The sequence below is a fragment of the Aphanomyces invadans genome (assembly GCF_000520115.1).
Source record: "Aphanomyces invadans strain NJM9701 unplaced genomic scaffold supercont1.8, whole genome shotgun sequence".
Classification (NCBI taxonomy): domain Eukaryota; phylum Oomycota; class Saprolegniomycetes; order Saprolegniales; family Verrucalvaceae; genus Aphanomyces; species Aphanomyces invadans.
In genome coordinates, this window is record NW_008580153.1 from 683345 (window position 1) to 701522 (window position 18178).

Genomic DNA, 18178 nt, shown 5'->3' on the forward strand with positions numbered 1-18178 from the left:
TGCAAGCACTACTCGAAGGGAGCAGTTTGAATCTCTTTCCAACAAATTCCTTGTACTGGCACATTGCCTTCATGGACTCATCGTCGAGGTTGTGCCCACCGGCATTGTTCGCGCAGACTGTGTCACCGGTAAACCCCATTCCATTTTGGTTTGGAGGAAGCCGTCCGTCTCCGTCTCGTTGTCGCTTCACCATGTTGAATTCAAAAGTGCGCGCGCAATTCGCTGATGTTATCCGGATAAAGATTTTCCGGACGGTTTCGTTCTTTTCATGACGCTTCACTTGATCAACTCCGGGTAATCGCCCTACAGCATGGTGGCCGGCGAGGCCTAAGCAGAGTTTACGAAACTTGTCGTTCCAGGAATGGGTAATTCCATCGGCACAATTGTATTCAGCAGTATGGACGACTTACGTACCTGCTTCACCCACCTTACTTAAACTCTCGAATCCTCACAAGCTGCTCCGTTGCTAAACGTTCTCATCGAATTATTTTCGCATGAAGTGGAATAACGGAGCAAAATGTCGCCAATCGCGCAACGCGCTGGCTTTTCCAATACGCCAGCGGCGCCGCGCCGTTGGATGGCGAATTCCAGAGAGGGTCAACCAAACGCAGATTGACTGCATCTCTTGTAGTGGTTCTCTAAGATCGTCCGAAATATCTCAAGATCATTACCAAATCGATATATGTTTTCATGCTTTGTTTGATTGGTTATAAATATGAGAAATGAAGCACCGCATTCGCGTGCCAGCCATTTTTTACCATTGTGTAGCTAATCACAACGCAGGCTCATAGTATATATAAGATTTTTTGAATTTTAGACGATATTGAGAAATGTTTTTCGGCGCAGCTAGCTTTGTAGTTCGTTCGCAAAAATCAGCCAATCAGACTAACGGTGTCGTCCTACGAATTCTGGGCAAGGTCATCGGGAGGATTGAGCATTTTGAAAAGTGCCGTCCTCACTTTTCAAAATGCTCTCCGTGAGGGCATTCGTTCTGCTTGCGCTCATGTTTGCCACGATGGCCATGTGCCACGCGCACAAGACGAAGACCAAGACGTACATGTTTGACCCGAAGACAGCTGGTGGTGTCAATGGCTTCATCGAAGTCCGGTACGTGTACCGACACACCAAGTACGTTGGCGCGGTGATTGCGGCGAATTTGGACGTGAAGAAAGCCCACTGGGACGCCTTGCAAAAAGTGGATGGAAATTGCACGGGCCCTATCAGTGAGTTTAGGTGGCATATCCACACGAAATGGGATATGCCGGGGACGTCTGGGTTTCTTGGCGAGTGTTCGTTGGCCAAGACGGGCAACCATTACGATCCAGATTACGCGTGCGGGCCTGCGTCCGAGCATGTTACGGAAGACAAGTGCAAGGCGGTTACGCCAAACTACGCTTGCACACCGAAAGGGTACAAAGCCAACCCGAAATCGTGCGAAAAGGGCGACCTTTCGGGAAAGTTGGGCTCACTCAAGGCCAAGAAGGGAAAAATTAGAGGCAAATGGTTCGATCGACACTACCCAGAGCCGTCGGAAAGCGCGTCCGGATGGAATATGCTCATGCACGCGGTCTGCGGGAACAATGCCCCTCGCTTCGTGTGTGCGAAGGCAGTCAAGTAGTCGATGGTCAATTTTTTCAGTTACTCCCGTCTCCACATCACTCGTAAACGTGTTGCTAAGTTCAATGTTGAATGAGGCGCAGAAAATACCATTCGCTTTAAGAGCAAACTATTTTGGGATGTTGTCCAAGGTATGCTGAGCCCAGACTGCTGCGCTCGGCCGTACATCGCAAAATGAACAATGCAATTCACAACCCTATTGCCTTAGATTCTGAGATTTGTTTTGAAGCTCCTTCCTTCTTTTGGAGCACATACGCTCTGTACAATGCGTCGACATCAGCGACAGGATGGTTCCATTGCGTGGATCTGGGCGTGATGGTCAGGACTGCGTGGTTATTGGTCGTGTGTACCTCGTTGTAAAGTTGCGAAAATAAGGTTTGCCTTTGGGGGTGAATTGCATATCCCATTTCTCGGGCAGTTGCTGCGCCAGGTACTTGTGTAGCTCCGCGTCGTTGGCAAACTGCACCTAGTTCGTACGTTTTGAGCGCTCATCTTTTAGTCGATCATCACGATATTTACATGGTTGTTTGGAGGTTTACTCTGCTTTGCCGCAGCAGGCTTGGTCTACAGTGTCCACGATTATTTTCAAGATCAACGCATAGCACGTGCCATCGGTTGAATCGGAATTTCGGTCGCAAGTTTTTCAGCAGCTTTTAAATGTGCATTTGGTTTGCTTGGTGGCTGTGCACGATTGAGTCAACGGGGTATACCGGCATCTAACGTGGACAAACCTTTTTCTGGTCGCCCAAGGCGACATTGTTTCCACCATGGACCTCAGTGTCACTCGGGTGATTCGAACGAGGCGTGGCGTGTTCTTTCCGTGGTACGTTTACCGTGTCCGCCTCCTACGTTTGTGATAACTACACAGGGAATTCGACGGTCAAGTTACAATTTTGATGGCCTTGTCGTCCACCGCTGGATTGATCTTGTTTGGTTTCTCTTGAGGCTCCTGCGTTGAACGAATGCATGAGCAAAGTATTCGATGAACGGGATCTCAACCTCGACTGGAGCGTTCTCAATTGTCTGGTCCACCATCTACCACCACAGTTATCATAGTTGAGTGAATTGCACTTCCGTGTCAAACAACCTACTTTTTCGAGCGCCTTACGCTCGGCATGCGACACCAGTTCGGAGCCAGACGTGTGGCCATCGTGACTCTAAGGCGGGCAACAAACGTGAACAGCACGACATGAAACGGGCATGGTGTACGTTGGTAGTAGATTTGACAGTCGTGTCCAAGGCAGCTGGAATGTCGTGGGAGGTGGAGTGTAAGGCGCTGAGTTTTGGCAGCATTTCCTTGGACTTTGATACTGCCATCTACGTTCACGTCAGAGAAGTTGGTTACACTTGAACTGCAAATGCTACCGATGCATGACGAGGCGCAGAAGGGATTTGAGTCCCATTGTTCTCGAGCTTTTGTTTGGAAAGTGATCGCGCCATGTCGCCATTCAATTTCACGAGGAAATCTACATCCAATTCGTGAGCTGGGCAACAAAAGTTGCGATCAAAAAGAAAACGGAACCCACCTTCGATAGAAAACACGCCGACGGTATCAGGGTCCAAGCATCGGAATAAGTTGCGCTTTTGAGTCGCATTAAGGGCCAAGCCAAAGTCATCAAGGACTTCTTCACAGGCCACGATAGAAATCTGTCCAAAGGAGCAGCATGCTGAGGTTACTCACATTCGCAACGAAGATGCACACTTACCTTTCCAGGGGAGTCGACCACGGCCGCCATAGCTTTCTTCAATCCATTGAAGGGTCGCTCGGGGCACCTCGAATACAAGATTGCCTTCATCGCAGCCAGTGTAGTAGGGGCGGAAAAGTCTTCGACAGACAGTGGATTTGACGCCTTGTTGTTGAGCGCGACGATTTCTTCCTTGAGCAGCTGAACTCTATCAAAGTTTGTGAAAACGTTTGTCGCCACGTTGTCTACTTTTTTTCGGCTTGAGCCTGTTCGTCGGTCGTTTGCTGTTTGAGCTGCTCGTACTTCTTCTTCCACTTGGTCGAGTCGGATGATGCAGCCATATTCGATTCCAATGCAAGCTTCTTCTCGAGCTCGTTGATGCGCTCCTTGAGAGCAGCTTCGTTGGAATTGGTTGGTAGTTGTTGGGACGAAGGCAGCACTTTCACGGACGGCGATGGCGCGGCTGCTTTTGAATCGACGATCAGGTCCAACTTGACCTTGGATGATGGCACGATTAGTTTTGGAATCGACTTGTCATGTGGAACAGGAGCCAGCGTCTCCACCGATTGCCCCAACGTGCGAATTTGAAAGTGCGCGTGCAGTTCGATCTGTCCCGTGCATTTCTATCGCAGCCATATCAAGTCAAATGGCCCAACTTCTGGCGGTGGATTACCTCTGTCACAGGATCGTAAATGGAAAACCACGATTTGATCCCATACCCCTCGCGCGCCATCATGGACGCAACAGACACTTCCGTTTCGCCAATCAACTGGTCGCTGCGGGGCTGCTTGTTGTACCTGCCCATACGAGTTCATGAGACTCCTCATGCACTCCACGATGACTTCGTATGAAAAACGTACACACGGATGAATAGCTTGGGGGTAATGGTGCGACCTAGCTTTAGATTGCCCAACATCGCGAGCCACTCGGCTTCGTAGTTTTTGTTCACGTCCGGGTCAAAGAAGTTGACCGGCCTGAGCACGATTAATTATTTAGGATGAGTCAGGGCCGTCTGAACACATCGTACCAGTTGGTCGGCGTTCCAACGACTTCGTAGTCGCTGGCAGTGATCGGATCGTACGCGGTGCAGTACAGCGTCGGCTTGTCGCTCGACTTGGGCACCGTGCGACGAACACTGAGCACGACAAAGTGCAGCGTCGGATTTTTCTCGCCTTTGCTGTGTTGTTTGCTACACGCAACTGATCAACGATGTCGGCAAGTACAGCGTCCCACGTACTTTTTCGACGAGTTTAGCTTGGTCAACGTCGTAAACGGGATCAAGTTTTCACCCGTGCTATCGGGCTTGCCCAGGATCGGCTGCGTGTCGACGTACACGACCGGTCGATCCGTTCGATGAATGCACTCTTTCGGCTCGGCGACCGTGACTTTCGTGGAAAAATTCCATTGAGGCGTGCACCCGCCTTCGTTCGAAATCAGCATCCTCTCAAGAGATAACGTAATTCATTTTGGCTAACCCACCTCCAACATCGTGCGGCGTGTGGAAGATATCGCCCTGCGGAAGCAACTGGACAAACGTGTATGCATTCTGCAGTCCCGCCAGGCACGACTTAAATTCGCTCCAAGACATCCACATGCTAAGGGGCTTGTCGATGACTTCGATTTGTACACGAATGGTCGAATGGATCTGTCGAAGGAACGAAGCAATCGCGGAGAATTTCAAAATCGACTGGATCACACACGGTAGCAAGCGCAACTTCGATTGGTCCAGGGCAGCATGGTCGACGCTAATTTGAAGGCTAGCGGCAGACACCGTCCAGAAAAATGGCACGCGGTAGCTTGAAAACACACTTCGCAACTTCGCAACGAGAGCTAGCGGTCAAGGCGGTCAATGCTTAGCGCAAGAATCGAGCTGCAAAGGCTGTCGCTACCGTCGCTTTCGAGAAATGCCAGGGACGGCGTCTTCTTATCCTCGGTGTACAAAATGCGAAACCGCTTGAGGAGGCCCAAGAAGTACGTGTTCAGCTCGGGATACCACAAATCGTGGACGACGCCGCGCTGAAATGGATTCATGGCCGCCCTACTACCGTCATCGATTCAGGCGAAAGGCCCCGACCAAGTTTCAAGAAGGAGCGTACGCGACGTTGTCTGCAAAGAGTGCGACGCCATTCACCGAGAAGTCCGATTCGTGGAACGCGTGCATCATGACCTGGTGTACGGACGGATCGATTACATACACCTTGAGCGCTTCGTCGGGGCTGGATCCTCGAGTGATGACGGTCTGGTAAAACTGCTGACCACTGCCAACGCGTGCCATTTGCTGTAAAATGTGTCGCATCTGTTGCTCGAGCGCTGTCAAAGTCGAATACCTACCACAAACACGTCAAGTAAGATCAAATATGCAGACTGGGTGTACCGAGAGAGCGACGTGAAAAGGCCGCGAGTGACCGTGGACGAGAACATTGTGTGGCCAACGCCTTCGCGATACCGCAACGTGTCCAGCGCGAGCGCCACACACACCTGGCTTTCGATGCCCAAGCTGTCGCCGACCAATTTTAACCCCCGTCGAAGTAAACACTCGACAAACTTGGCTTGAGGCATTTCTGCTTGAGGCAATTGTCCAAGTTTCTCCCACTCGAGGTCCTCTTCGACGTCTGGGGACTCAATTTTGAAAAGATGCTGGATCGCATCGGACACGGCCTGGATCGAGTAGCTCGCAAGCGATCCGGCAAAGCCCGCGGGGGCACTGAACAAGGCCAGAAGGACATCACCAGCACATACGACCTTGGAATCGTTGGTGTCGAAAATGCACGGCGTACAGACCAACGCGATGCGCTGGAGCATTGACAGGTCGACCGTCCACCCGATCAAGTCGTGGAGCTGTTTTGCCATCCAAGCGAGTTCATGTGTATCCATGCCAATGTAAAAGTTCCTCAAGATGTGTTTCACGTCGGCTTCCTGGATGCGGTGCTCTTTGCACAGGTGCTCGAGCTCAATGATCTTGTCCAGTAGAGCACGTTCGTGCGAGGGAGTTGTGCCTGGAGCAATCGTGTCAATTTCTGTGGCAGAATGCATCGGACCACACTTACGTTGAAGAAACGTGACAAAGTCAGCTAAGTGAATGGTCCCATCATCTTCCCGACGGAGACGATGCGCGAGAAGCCGTAGATCCACTGGAGACGCGGTCAGCCCGATCGATTGCACTAAGTAGCTGAGCTCGTCAATTTCGATCGACCCGTCGCCGTTGACGTCAAATTTCGAAAACAACTTGGCGATCCCGCCCGTGTCGTCCATTGTGTTGTCCATGAGTTGGATCGTGCCGAGTCGTTGGAACAGCACATGCTCGCGCTCGAGTTGCTTGTCGAATTCACGTTTTTCTATCGGTTGCGAGTTGAACAGCCATGGCGATCGAGTCGACATCCCACAGGCGTCCGTGACCATGTCATCGACGACAGACTGAACAAAGGTCACGAGGCCAGCGCTCTTCTTGTCGTGCACGATCGCTTCGCGGGTGGGTGACAGGAGCTCGTGAATCGGTATTGCGATGTCCTCGCCGCTGTCGTCAGGAACTCGTGGCGACCACATGCTTTCTCGCCCCAGGAGCCACATTTTGAACTCCTCAAAGCTCAACGACCCGTTGTTGTCGACGTCCAATTCTTCAAACACGCCGTCGATTTGATTTGGCGTTAGCGGAGGGTGCATGCGCAACTTGTCGAGCAACTAGAGACACCACATTCAGCAACATCGCGTGGGTCGTTCTTGACGGCCATTCCTACATGAACGAATTCGTCGCGACTGAGGTCTCCCGAGTGGTTTTCGTCCAACGAGTGAAAGATTTGATCGAGCGCTTCCAGTTGCACGTCTGTCGCGGCGAGCTTGGACATGAGCATCGTTCGCAATTGCATGCCGAGCACTTCGATGTTGCCGTTCTCGTGCAAGTAGCAGTCGTCGCAAAACTTGTCGTTCGCGGCCATTTTCTCATAACACGGCGCACAAAACAAGTTGACGCAGCCTTGGGCCATACACATGTGATCGTGATCTTGCTTGCCCGATACGACGATGGTCCTGTTGCAGTCGCTACAGTGCACGGTGTTGGTGCCGCTCTTTCGACCGCCAATGAGCCTTGGCAAGTTGGCCTGCCTTTGTTTGTCTCCAAACACTTGGGCCTTGCGCTGGCAAATTTGGTGGAACATTGTCCACCGCTTTGTTTCGAGCGCCTGCATGTACGGGCTGCTGTGGAGTAACTTTTGTTCCGTCGTGGGCAGGCGCACGACTACGGCAGGTCCCTAGAGAAATTGACTTAAGCAAGGATAAGTCAAGATGACTGGCACATGTACGCAGGTGTCTGTGGCCTCCAAGTTTGCCCAGTTGAAGGGCTTGCGCACGTCAGAAGCTTGTTTTTCCTTTGGCGGGGAATTGTTCGAGTTGGTCGCAGCAGCCAGCGCGTCGAGTCTGGCCTGCACAAGATCGAAAAACTGTTGGACGGGCGTCGTATCGTGTCGAATGAGCTTCTTCTTTGGGCCGCGGGGGTTGACCTTTTGCTTTGGCTGTTTGTACTTGGCGACGAGCTCTTGAATGCGTTTGTGAAAAGTCGCGTCGGTGACGTTCAGTGCGTGCAGGAACGCCACGTGTAGGTCTTGCAAGAGCGCTGGTTTTTCCTCGAGGATTTCGAGTGCACACGTATCATGGCGCAGCGCTTCTTTGGAAGAAAATGACACGGATGGAAGCGTGAGAAGTGGGAGGGTGTGCTGTTTGATTTCGGCACTTTGCAAGTCCTTGCCGCCAATCTGCAAAATGGAGGCCACGTCATGTTTCATCGCCGAGTCGAATTTCGACCGCACGTACGACGTGGACTTCGAGCGTGCCCTCTTGATTCACCTTTTCTGGTACTTCCTCGTCTTCCTTCTCTGGAACGACGGACGCAATGCGGTCTTCTTCGATGTCGAGCATGAAACAGTCGAGTAACTCGTCCGCTTGGATTGTATTGCTTTTATCTTTGTCCATCCCGTTGAACAGAATCAAGACCTTGTCGTCGCTCATTTCGTCCATCTTGAACCCGAGATTCATCATGCGGCGTTTAAAGTCGGCCTTCCGCAGCGCTCCGGCGTTCGCAAACTCGCGTTTGACTTCACGGTACCCGATCCCTACTCGATCGAAGTGACTGGAAGCACAATTCCCCACGCCACAGCAAGTTAAAGTACCTTTGGCTCGGGCGTGGGCCAGCATTTCGTCCTTGAGGTTTTCGAATTGACGATGTTGGGCCGCCCCAGGGACGGATATCTCTTTAAACACGGGGGCTTGCATCGCGGAGGATGGTGCTACCGCTTGGAGTGGGGGCGCGCTCTCGGGCATTTCCTCCTCTTCGACGATGGGCTGCCCACCCTCAAGGTGAAACACTGGTTGCTGACCGTACACCGAGATCCAGAATCGCCCCGTGGCGGTCCTTCCTGTGTCTTTGTTCTAGCACGCCCATTTACTTACATCCAAGTCGCATGTTTCCAGCGTACCGTGCGCATGTACATGCTCGGTATGATGCAATAATGCCCTGGTTCAATCACCAAGTCGACCTATCCCGTCCACACAAAGATATCGATCTCGCTTCTAGTCGCCGTAGAGAGCATGGCGTACCGTCACGGCTTGCTTGAGCGTATACGACGGCTGGGGCACACCATCGTTATCGATGCCTGGAATGACGGATCCTGGGATGATGGCAGGAGGAATTGGCTCCAGAATTGTCCCGTTGCACAGTCCTGCTTGACTTGCTTTTTGGTATAGTCGATAGTACGGAGGAGCCTTTTTCGGCGGTTCCTTGACTTCGAACTTGTTGCCTTTCACTTCTTGCAGCGTGCAAATGTGAAACCTATGGTGGTATGTATGAGGTGGATGTCATGGACTGGAGGGTTGCCGACCCAATGGGGAAGATGGCAGGGTCTGCCGTGCCGCGGGGGTCATGTTGGCTCATCGAGATGTACAAATGGCACCGTTCTTTCACGAGCAATTGATAGCGGGGATTATTGATCCATGTCGACTTGGTTGTGTTGCCACCGTTCGATGTGTCGTCCCAATTGCCATGCACGCGCAACCCACACCACTCGTCCGCAAAATCTACAGCGTGTCACCCTGGCTGCTTCAAACTAACTCCAGAGTACGTACCAATGCCTGCAAAAAAGTGCGTGTATCGAGCCCGCCAGTCCTCGTACGACATGAAGAACGTCCCGTCGTTCTGATTCACTTCGGTGACTTCTTCCTGCGGCTCCGTCACGAGACGGACTTTGCCTAGAAGAAATATCGATATTACATCTTGTGGGTTGAATCATTCACATACGCTTGGTGTGCATGGTCGTCAACACGTTTGCACCCACTTGCCGCATCACAGACTTGAAAACGCGATAAATTTCACCCTCGTACTTTTCACGCTCGTCACTTTGGTCGCTCCATGCGCCAGTCTAACGTTCAGGTTACACATATATTGCCACGCTCCCTGTAGCACGCACCCATTCTCCCATGCCCCATGGATTGCGCAATTTTACCAGGCGCTGCATTTGGTTGTTGTCGAGTTGGATTTCGCCAACGTCGACGAGCCCATACGCGTGTTTGTAGTACAGGCCTGCGAATGCTTCAGAACCAAGTGCGAGGTCACGCAAGTGGAATCGGTGGCGTACCTTGGCCAGCACTACCTTCTGCCACAATGTTTTTGTTGCTCTTTGGATCAGGCTGAATCGAACACCCCATCAAAGTGCCGTTGCGTTTGTATTGAAGCAACCGTTTCCAAAACCCATCGCCTGCCTGTTCACCTGGCTTGGGTGCAAACGGATCGTCGCCAAACCCAGGATGGTCTGGCTTCAGAATGATCTGTTCCGAGCACAGACCAGTCAAGTCACTCAACGCAACATCAATGTAGCCGCCGATGAGGGCTTCGTAGCAGCCGTGCAACTTTGCATACGCTTTCTCGATAAGAGGGACCCTAGAGCCATTGATAAGTGTGCCACCTTTATAGTTCATCTGTTTTTACCACAGCTCATTCGGGTCGCTGCATCGGGCAAAAAAGGGTTTCCCAGCCCGATTGTTTGTATAGCCAAAGACAGGAATCCGGTCGTCCAGCACGACGTAATGCCACGTAAAATCCTGCAGCGGAGGTGATGGTGTTGAACCGAGTGATACACGATGTCTTCACCTTCATGAAGCGACACACAAACATGCCGTGCTTTTTATACTGATCTTCTCGCCAAAACGCTTGAGTGAGCAGCTCCATGCGCGTTGCCAGCACACTGATTGCACCTGGATAGGGTGGTTCCGTTGCTCAGTTGTCGCACCGAAGCAGTGCTACTTACCCAGAAACCAGCAATCGCCGAGGTTGCCTTGAATGACATCGCCAGAATTTGCAGACTTAGTAAAGAGTTGACCTTCTTCACAAAACACGGGATCGTCCGACGTAGTTGGATTGTCCGAGTCCCTATCCACATCGTCAACCGAGTCGATAGAACATGCCGTGTACTCGTTCTCGTCTAGTACGTCCTTGGTTTCTGCTGCGTATATGGGCCGCTGCCATTTCAGCTTGTCCTCTTTGACCATCTTGATGATCTTGGCTTGATGCTGACTCCCTCCTTTCGAAGGAATGACCTGTGAATTCGAAGGCATCAGGTCAATGTTTCCCCTCTCAAACAAAGCAACGCTTACATCGCCGTGCTTGCACAGTGCCAACATGCCCATCGCGTCTGCGTCGTTCGGCCCAAAGCATGGGTCACAGTAAATCCTGCCTTCGCACGATTTTGCCAGCTTGGCCACCTTTGACGCGACAAAGGTGTCGACGAGCTGCAACGTTTCGACCAGCCTCTTTCCCGATGCACCATGAATGTGCACGCTAATGATGGTGTCCATCTTGGAGCACACGACGTTGACGCCGTGCTCCTTTAGCTCCTGCTCGAAATCCATGACCGACCAGAACGCGTTTGCTTACGAAAGGTCACGATGGTGCAGAATATTCCGAATGAATAAAACTGATATGAGTGGGATTTGAACCCACGCCCGAAGACTGGTGCCTAAAACCAGCGCCTTAGACCACTCGGCCATCATACCATGTTATGAGATACTCTACATATTTAAGTTCGTTTTTATCATGAATTCCAAAAACTGTGCATCAACTACGCATGCTCGCAGAGCAGTTGTGTCGGTACACCTCAAATGCGCATACGATCTGGGAAATGTCGGTGTATTCGAGGTCACCCGTCGCAAGGAGCGACCACTCGAATGGAACTTGTTTCTCATGCTACGCTCGTCGCCTGCAGAGAATAAGAACGTGTGTTGATTCCCATAGGCCACCTACGCAATTCTATCGGAGGAACCGTACTTGCCTTGAAGGGCCTCGAAAAATTTCAGAATACAAGGGCACTTCTGGAGAATTCGGCTTTCAAGGGAAGTGCCAGAAAGCGATTCGATTTATCCGGATATTTCGAGGCTTCTTCATTCTCCAAGGATCATGTGGATTTACCAAGCGGCAAAGCAGGTCCAAGAAAAGGTACAGGAGCGCGCGACGAGCATTGTCGCGCAAGTCCAAGATGAAGCTCAGTTGCTGCTGAAGACGATGAGCCAAGCTCAGACGAACCCTGTTGACGAGGTAAGCATATTCACCGTGGACATGTGAGAAACACACTGTCGCTCGTTTAGATCATCTTTGAAGAACTGGAAGACTACAAGGCGTTCCAAGAGGTGTTCGACCTGGACCTGAAGACTGACGATGTTGCATCGATCTTGCAAAAGGATGAGCTCGTTGCTGACTTGCACACGGCCCTCGTTCCCGAGCAGCTCTCGTACAAGGAATTCTGGACGAGGTACCTGCAATGATGCTCACTCCCCTATGTTAGTGACGGCTGAATATTGAATTCCGGAGTAGATATTACTTTCGTCAATTTTTGCAGTTGCGTCAAGAAGAGGAGCAGGCAAAGCGGGACGAAGAGCGTCGACTTAAACTCCAAAAGGAGCGCGAGCTGCGAGAACTTCGCCAGAAAGAAGCGGAAGAAGAGGCCGCTCAAGCTGAACGCGAACGTGCCGAGCAGCATGCGAAGGAAATGGACGTTCAGATGTGGAAGGACCAAGTTGTGGCCCTGCAAGAGGTGATAGCGAGTTTGGAAAAGGCAGATGTGTCGAACCACCAGCTCTTGGCCGAAGAGTACGAGGTCAAGCTCGCGCAAATGACGACGCAAATTGATGATGCCAGAGCCTTGGGGTACGAAGAAGGCATAGCCAAGAGCGAGCAAATCGTGAAGTCAATTCGAGACAGTACGCGCATCGAGTTGAAAGAGATCGAAGAGTACTTGTTGAGCTTGACCGTCCCAACTGCCACGATGCCATCGCCACCTGAGTTTGTGTCGGCTGCTTTGGCGCAAAAGATTTGGGCCTTGCACGGTTCTGCGACTGGTCGCAACGACGTTGACGCTGCTCCACTGTCTCAGGGTGTATACGCCGAACTCGAATCGCTTCGACGTGAGAACGCATCGCTGAAGGCAAGTGCCGAACAGGCACAAGAAGGGTTGAAAGAGTTGGAAGTGTGGAAGGCGCGAGCAGTCAAGATGAAGAAACTCAAGGACGAGACAGACGTCGCATTTAAGAAGCACGAGGACGAGTTGAAGGTGTCGGTTGCAAAAGCCTTTCAAGACGGAGTGGCCAAAGGGAAAGATGAAACCGCGGCTCAAGTGGCATCCCTCCAAGCAAAGCTGAAAGAGAAAGAGGCGGATATTGACAACCTGACGAAGCAAGTTGCTTTGGCAGCCAACTTAACCTCAGCGCCAACAGTTTCGCCCGTCGAAGTTGCAGGGCCTCCTACTGTGGAAGACAGTGCCGCGGAAATCTCAAGCGACGATGTCTTCAACGAAGAGCGTCGGGGAGATGATTGGGGGGAATGGGACTAAAGATATATTAACTCGGATGCTACTTGTGCTGGAATTGCCTGGCAAGAACTTCTCGCTTCAAGCTCTCGTACGAATCTTTCGCCGGGTCCCAATTTGGTAAAATATACGTGACACGCGGCCGTGGCGGCGGCCGCGATCGCATCTCGAGCGTTTCTTCTTCATGAAACGCGTCAAAGCATGACGAGGGGTAATCACCAAATTTCTTGGTGCACAAGTGCACCTGGCACGTCAAGCACTTCTTCGTTGTGCACAATTCACGACGCCGGCCGCTCGTGCTGTCAGAAAAGCACAACACACAGCTGCCCTTGGTGGCAAACACGACCGTGTGGGGGTAAGTTGGGTTGAGTCGAATGTCGCGACCAACTTTAGTGTTGAAGAACCGACGACGACCAACTTTTGGAATCTCAGGGAGGTCGCGTGGCGGCAGGATGGTAATCTATTCAGAGGAAACATAAGACTACTGCCAATATATGCAACATGTCGGACGGACTCGTGGAATTTGGTGTGCCGATGCTGGCAACTGCGAGCGTCGCGTTGAAACGGTGCCCTGTGCTTCTCTATGAGTGTACATGACTACAACGATATAGATGGACCTCTGTAGATGTTTGGTGCAATGCACGAGGCTCCTCGAAGGCAGTGCTGGGAGCATGTGCCATGTTCAGTAGCTCCTGTCACACGAACGTGAGCGAGACCACGTCGTCATTCACCATATCACATTGACAGCGCGAAGAAGTTTGACGCGGTGGCCATACGCGGATATCTTCAAGTCATCTCGAAGGATTTCGTTGGTTAGAGTGGGCAAGACATCTACCCACGATGCGGTCAGCAACTGAAAACTACGGTGGCGTCATGAAGGATTGTCCACTCCACCTCCACTGATCTCGTTCTCGCTGAAAGTCTACGCCAGGACACCCAGTGAGCCATGTAACCCAAGATACAAAGCGCAATGTACCTCTGCAAAGGTGTCAAATCCAGCGTCATGGAGCCATTGGATGACTTGCGCACAAGTCCACGAAGCCACTACCATCGCGGTGGCAGTGCACGAATTTAACATATTACAGTGGAAACTTATCCGGACCGGATAAGTATTGACCTCCATTGCGACAGGAACTGACAACGCCGAGGTCGCGTGGCAACCGCTCCCGTGGCGAAATGCAGCCAAGCGGCTGCTCCGCCAAGTTAAGTTTTAATGCGTATTCAATCGTTGTTGCGTTCAACTGGAGACTATTTCCGGGGTTTTTGCGTGATTTCCGCAAGAATTTTGGAGGTCAAGAGTGTCATCACGGTGCTTTCTTCGGGCGTGATGTTTCCAGCAGCGGTCCAGCGAACTCGACCTTTGGCGTCGACGAGTTGCACGTAGCCAACGAAAGTATTGGTCATGTCCATGGCCGCGCGGAATTCGTTGCATTCCCCGTAATAGATCAGCGTCAGGTTGTGCTGTTCCTCGGGCACTTTGGCTTGCAAACCTCGGCGAATCATCCCAGGCATAAGCCTGACGTACCATTCCTCAATGATGTTGAGTTGCACAATTTGAACCATCGAGTTCTTCTCGCCAAACGCTTTTTCAAACGCTTGCCGCCACCCCACCAGGTTGTCGAAACCAGAATTCTTGAAGCACGTCATCAGCAATGTAAGCTTGCCACCCGTGACGTTCTTGACGTCGTAGTCGGACCCGAGCAAGTTTTGCACCTTGAGCGAAGGAACCACGGGGGCTTGGGCCACGGGTGTCAATTCTAGCTTGGACACCTATATTGCTCCAAGGGTCAGAAAAGCAAAGGAAAAGAAACTTAGAGTCGGCACCCACCACAACTTTCCCATCCGTATCGTTGTATTCTTTCATCTCTTTGAATTTGTTTGGCAGGTACACCTTTGGTCGCTTTGCGTCTATTTCTTGCATCATCTCGTCCATCGTCTTCATCGCAATTTTCCAGTTCTCAACCACAGACTTGTCTGCCTTATAAGTGAGGGGTGCTATAGGAAAATTACGTCATTGCAGGTTGGACAAAGGACGGATGTTACCATCGGAGGGTTTCGGTATCAGCCGTGGGTGCGGTGGCAGCGTGTACTTCGCCTTATCACTATCTGTCGTCATCAACCTGCTTTTCTGAAGCGCGTCTACGGGCAAGCTAGCGGTACATCGCGCGGCAGAACCAACGATATGCCGTCGCGTGCTGGTCAACATGGTGTAGATCGAAAACCTGCCAGAGCGGTTGGTTTTGATCTGGATGGCCTGGGACTCCCAAATTTTCATATTTTGACGAAATCGTGAAAAAGGAGTTAAATTTGACAATACTTCGTGAAATTCCACCGTGAGGCCCCCGACCGACGAGGCATAAGTGAGTGTTATAAGCCCATTGACGTGTGCACATGCCCTCATAGCTCATCAGCTGGCTAGACTAATTTCGACGCATGTCATGTACCGACGCAGCCCAAAATGATGCCACCACGGAATTCAATGCCAACACACTCGGTTTCTCCTTTGTCTCGCTAGATCTATTGTAATTTCTAACGTGGTCGCAGCTGGATACATTAGGCGAATAAGTAACCGTTCTACATGGTGATCATACATTTTATTCAACAACGCAGCTCCATGCAAGTGCTTCGGAATCCGATCCTACACCAGTCAGCAATTGGAACCAATGGGTCGGATTTAGAGTGCAATGTGACAGTGAAGTTGATTAAACTGAATAGGTGCGTCATGCTTGATCATCAATGAAGAAAACACATCATGGCAATCATAGGTTCGTCGTGCATGGTCATCGATGAAAGAAATCGAACATCGCCATCATAGATAGGTGCGTCATGCATGATGTCCATCGTGAAGACAACAAAGCCTGACAATCATTGATGAAGAAAGCTAAAAACCTTGAACTGCGCTCCACTTATGGCCAAAGTAATTTCCAGACAACGATAACAGGTGGAATACATTAAATCTCATATCTTCTCTACAATTCAGGTGCACTGAGTACGCGACTCAAAAACCTGAAGTCAATTATTCACAACATTCCAATTTCTACTCCCCCTGCCATCCCGACAATCATAGTGAAATAAAAGCGACAGAACAAAACCATAATCGATATACGATTGCTATGACTTCCAGGCAACGAACAGGCGAGGTGGCCACAACCAGCGGCCAAGTTCACCGCAAGCGTGGTAGCTCCATGATCTCCAACTTGATGCAGAAATGGTCGCACCCAATCGATCCACTTCGAGCCACCAGGAAGAGAGCGAGATTCGAAGCAGTATTTCCAATAGTCTTAAAAATAAAAATAAAACACAATGGAAAATGGCTCATTTGGTCGAGAAGCCTGTCCGCCGCGTCAAGGCAGAGCCATGTTGGACAGGAAAATGCAAGACCAGTAACAAGCAAAGCTCGTTTCAGTCGTAGAAAACAGACATGAAAATAACACGCAGGTGAGTACTTTACCTTCCGGTACGTCCGTCTTGTCACCCCATCACACACACCCGCCACGAAACCAATCACAAGCTGTCGCAGCAGTGCCACAATTTGCCGAAAACCACTTTGGTGCTCCTCGAAAATACAAACGATCGATGCCGCATGTGACAGTGTATCCCATATGCCCCTTGCTGAGTTCACAGAGCTTGTTGTGCACTGAGGTCTTTCCCGAGTAAGGCTTTTGACTCTGCGATCCGTTTGTGGGGCTGTGTACTGCCGATGACTCGGACGTGGTCGCTACGTCGCCGTGCGTTCTGTTGCTGATGCGTTGGCCTCACCAATATTGTTCATAGATACTCCACTTGTCCGTCGCAATGCCTCGTAGCCATCGGGGGAATTCACGCCGACTTCGCAGTGCTCATTTTGTACTGAGGTGTTTCCCGCGGAAGCGCATTCGACTCTGATCGTTTGTGGGGCTGCACAGTGCCAATGACTCCGACCTCGTTGCTACGTCGCCGTACGTTATGTTGATGATGCGCTCGCCTTGTCAACATTGCCGATCGAATCTCCGCTTGTCCGTCATTATGCCTGGTACCAGCAGGGGAGGACGGAGGCTGCAGTCCTTTTAGGGCGAGCGTATGCGGCTGCCTCAATCGCTACGTCGCCTTGTTTTCTCATGATGATGATGCGGTAGTTCTTGTCCATGCTTTCAACCATAATTTCCGTGCACACGCCACTTCGCAGTCTTGCTTTGCTCCATGTGTGGAAAGAGTTGCGGATGCAGCTGTTGCCTTGGATGGGTGGCTATCTCGGAGGTGGCTAATTCTGACTCGATGGTGATTGATGCTTCGTCGACCGTTGTTGCACAGCTTGCGAATGTTCCGACGTAAATTTGTTTCGCTAGCGGTAAAATGGCCAGTGGTCCTTGTGTTCACGCGTATGATTCCTTTCGTAGGTCTTCAAGCGGCAACTAGTTGGGGTGTAATTTGACCGGGCATTGCATCATTTCCGAATAGTTGTGATCAACGAATCCAATTCGACCAGCAAGCTCTCCAAAATGACGAGCAGTTGAAATTTCGCGATTGAAGCGGTGATTGATAGCGCAGGAAGTAGATGAAGGGGTACATCCAAATGTGGAAAGTTGTAGCGTGTCTCAGCAGCAGTGGCGCCAGCGAATCCAACCAAGTGGACCTAGGATCAAACGAACCGGGACATGCGTACGGAAAGAAAAAAAGCGACGAGGCTAATGCCGGGGTGTTCCGAAAAGACTTGACGAGAAAGGGTGTGGGTGATGGGGGACGGTGACCGGAGCGCCTAAGGGGAAAGCAATCGCAGCAAGACAGCAAATTCGAAAATGGCGTTGTTCAGTAATGGAATTCAGTGTGGAAGTGTTTGATTGGTTCAATTCCAACCTATTCCGGATTGCAGCATGTGATTGGTTGATGCAAACGCCCTGTCGCCCAGAAGTCACCGGTACTGTACATACTGGAGCAAAAATTGTGATTTTTTTGCCATAAATAATTCGTTGTCAGTAAACTTGGTTGCAAGTGAAACTGATCTGAAACCATTGCTGGATCGCCGTCGTCGTCGATCTTCACAGGACTAACCAAGTCGTA

General features: G+C 51.1%; 6 protein-coding genes and 1 non-coding gene across 12 annotated transcripts; 3 read left to right on the forward strand and 4 right to left on the reverse strand.

Moving 5' to 3' along the window:
• The first annotated feature begins 948 nt into the window (after positions 1 to 948).
• H310_04944 (hypothetical protein) lies at positions 949 to 1791 on the forward strand. The gene has a single exon (XM_008869502.1). It carries the CDS (start codon positions 968 to 970, stop codon positions 1616 to 1618), a length of 651 nt encoding a protein of 216 aa, XP_008867724.1. The 5' UTR covers positions 949 to 967; the 3' UTR covers positions 1619 to 1791.
• H310_04945 (hypothetical protein) lies at positions 1786 to 11245 on the reverse strand. 3 transcript variants are annotated; one of them, XM_008869505.1, is made up of 38 exons: positions 10938 to 11245; positions 10756 to 10880; positions 10592 to 10713; positions 10435 to 10538; positions 10273 to 10385; positions 9923 to 10224; positions 9755 to 9867; positions 9586 to 9706; positions 9414 to 9536; positions 9170 to 9365; positions 8889 to 9120; positions 8768 to 8827; positions 8462 to 8720; positions 8106 to 8404; positions 7796 to 8047; positions 7598 to 7717; positions 7037 to 7546; positions 5677 to 6980; positions 5399 to 5629; positions 5192 to 5340; positions 4782 to 5132; positions 4540 to 4723; positions 4330 to 4491; positions 4163 to 4276; positions 3976 to 4099; positions 3552 to 3925; positions 3324 to 3510; positions 3144 to 3264; positions 2983 to 3083; positions 2827 to 2934; positions 2709 to 2774; positions 2617 to 2652; positions 2507 to 2566; positions 2349 to 2462; positions 2227 to 2298; positions 2137 to 2181; positions 1968 to 2083; positions 1786 to 1923 (listed from the first exon to the last, which is right to left on the reverse strand). In XM_008869505.1, the coding sequence occupies exons 1-38, from the start codon at positions 11190 to 11192 to the stop codon at positions 1806 to 1808; spliced, it is 7443 nt and encodes a 2480-aa protein (XP_008867727.1). In that variant the 5' UTR covers positions 11193 to 11245; the 3' UTR covers positions 1786 to 1805. The 3 variants fall into 3 exon arrangements, with proteins under 3 accessions (XP_008867727.1, XP_008867726.1, XP_008867725.1); XM_008869504.1 differs by having other exon boundaries at positions 5677 to 6298; positions 6350 to 6980; positions 7598 to 8047; XM_008869503.1 differs by having other exon boundaries at positions 7598 to 8047.
• Positions 11246 to 11258: 13 nt separating this feature from the next.
• On the reverse strand, positions 11259 to 11336 carry H310_04946. The gene has a single exon. It is a non-coding gene; the product is annotated as a tRNA-Leu (tRNA).
• A 270-nt stretch (positions 11337 to 11606) lies between these two features.
• On the forward strand, positions 11607 to 13356 carry H310_04947 (hypothetical protein). Of its 3 annotated transcripts, XM_008869506.1 has the most exons (3): positions 11607 to 11874; positions 11925 to 12088; positions 12151 to 13356. In XM_008869506.1, the coding sequence occupies exons 1-3, from the start codon at positions 11737 to 11739 to the stop codon at positions 13163 to 13165; spliced, it is 1317 nt and encodes a 438-aa protein (XP_008867728.1). In that variant the 5' UTR covers positions 11607 to 11736; the 3' UTR covers positions 13166 to 13356. The 3 variants fall into 3 exon arrangements, with proteins under 3 accessions (XP_008867728.1, XP_008867730.1, XP_008867729.1); XM_008869508.1 differs by having other exon boundaries at positions 11607 to 12088; XM_008869507.1 differs by having other exon boundaries at positions 11925 to 13356.
• H310_04948 lies at positions 11708 to 14222 on the reverse strand. 2 transcript variants are annotated; one of them, XM_008869509.1, is made up of 6 exons: positions 14118 to 14222; positions 14036 to 14063; positions 13881 to 13972; positions 13759 to 13833; positions 13656 to 13712; positions 11708 to 13601 (listed from the first exon to the last, which is right to left on the reverse strand). In XM_008869509.1, exons 1-6 carry the CDS (start codon positions 14217 to 14219, stop codon positions 13185 to 13187), a joined length of 771 nt encoding a protein of 256 aa, XP_008867731.1. In that variant the 5' UTR covers positions 14220 to 14222; the 3' UTR covers positions 11708 to 13184. The 2 variants fall into 2 exon arrangements, with proteins under 2 accessions (XP_008867731.1, XP_008867732.1); XM_008869510.1 differs by having other exon boundaries at positions 13148 to 13601; positions 13759 to 13972.
• Positions 14223 to 14283: 61 nt separating this feature from the next.
• Positions 14284 to 15391, reverse strand: H310_04949 (hypothetical protein). The gene is made up of 3 exons (XM_008869511.1): positions 15185 to 15391; positions 14970 to 15136; positions 14284 to 14911 (listed from the first exon to the last, which is right to left on the reverse strand). Exons 1-3 carry the CDS (start codon positions 15345 to 15347, stop codon positions 14390 to 14392), a joined length of 852 nt encoding a protein of 283 aa, XP_008867733.1. The 5' UTR covers positions 15348 to 15391; the 3' UTR covers positions 14284 to 14389.
• Positions 15392 to 15720: 329 nt separating this feature from the next.
• H310_04950 (hypothetical protein) lies at positions 15721 to 17910 on the forward strand. Its single transcript, XM_008869512.1, has one exon. It carries the CDS (start codon positions 16255 to 16257, stop codon positions 16564 to 16566), a length of 312 nt encoding a protein of 103 aa, XP_008867734.1. The 5' UTR covers positions 15721 to 16254; the 3' UTR covers positions 16567 to 17910.
• Positions 17911 to 18178: the final 268 nt, after the last annotated feature.

Coding starts and splice junctions, on each gene's coding strand:
- H310_04944 (XM_008869502.1), top strand. CDS start 968: ATGCTCTCCGTGAGGGCATTCGTTCTGCTTGCGCTCATGTTTGCCACG.
- H310_04948 (XM_008869509.1), bottom strand. CDS start 14,219: ATGTTAAATTCGTGCACTGCCACCGCGATGGTAGTGGCTTCGTGGACT. Junction 13,834..13,880: donor AACTTCTTCGCGCTGTCAAT/GTGATATGGTGA, acceptor TTCGTGTGACAG/GAGCTACTGAACATGGCACA. Junction 13,713..13,758: donor TGCACCAAACATCTACAGAG/GTCCATCTATAT, acceptor AGAGAAGCACAG/GGCACCGTTTCAACGCGACG.
- H310_04949 (XM_008869511.1), bottom strand. CDS start 15,347: ATGTTGACCAGCACGCGACGGCATATCGTTGGTTCTGCCGCGCGATGT. Junction 15,137..15,184: donor GATACCGAAACCCTCCGATG/GTAACATCCGTC, acceptor ATTTTCCTATAG/CACCCCTCACTTATAAGGCA. Junction 14,912..14,969: donor ATACGGATGGGAAAGTTGTG/GTGGGTGCCGAC, acceptor GGAGCAATATAG/GTGTCCAAGCTAGAATTGAC.
- H310_04945 (XM_008869503.1), bottom strand. CDS start 11,192: ATGGATTTCGAGCAGGAGCTAAAGGAGCACGGCGTCAACGTCGTGTGC. Junction 10,714..10,755: donor GACGTACTAGACGAGAACGA/GTACACGGCATG, acceptor CGATGTGGATAG/GGACTCGGACAATCCAACTA. Junction 2,182..2,226: donor AAATTCCGATTCAACCGATG/GCACGTGCTATG, acceptor TGGACACTGTAG/ACCAAGCCTGCTGCGGCAAA.
- H310_04950 (XM_008869512.1), top strand. CDS start 16,255: ATGACTTCCAGGCAACGAACAGGCGAGGTGGCCACAACCAGCGGCCAA.
- H310_04947 (XM_008869506.1), top strand. CDS start 11,737: ATGTGGATTTACCAAGCGGCAAAGCAGGTCCAAGAAAAGGTACAGGAG. Junction 11,875..11,924: donor AGACGAACCCTGTTGACGAG/GTAAGCATATTC, acceptor TCGCTCGTTTAG/ATCATCTTTGAAGAACTGGA. Junction 12,089..12,150: donor TACAAGGAATTCTGGACGAG/GTACCTGCAATG, acceptor ATTCCGGAGTAG/ATATTACTTTCGTCAATTTT.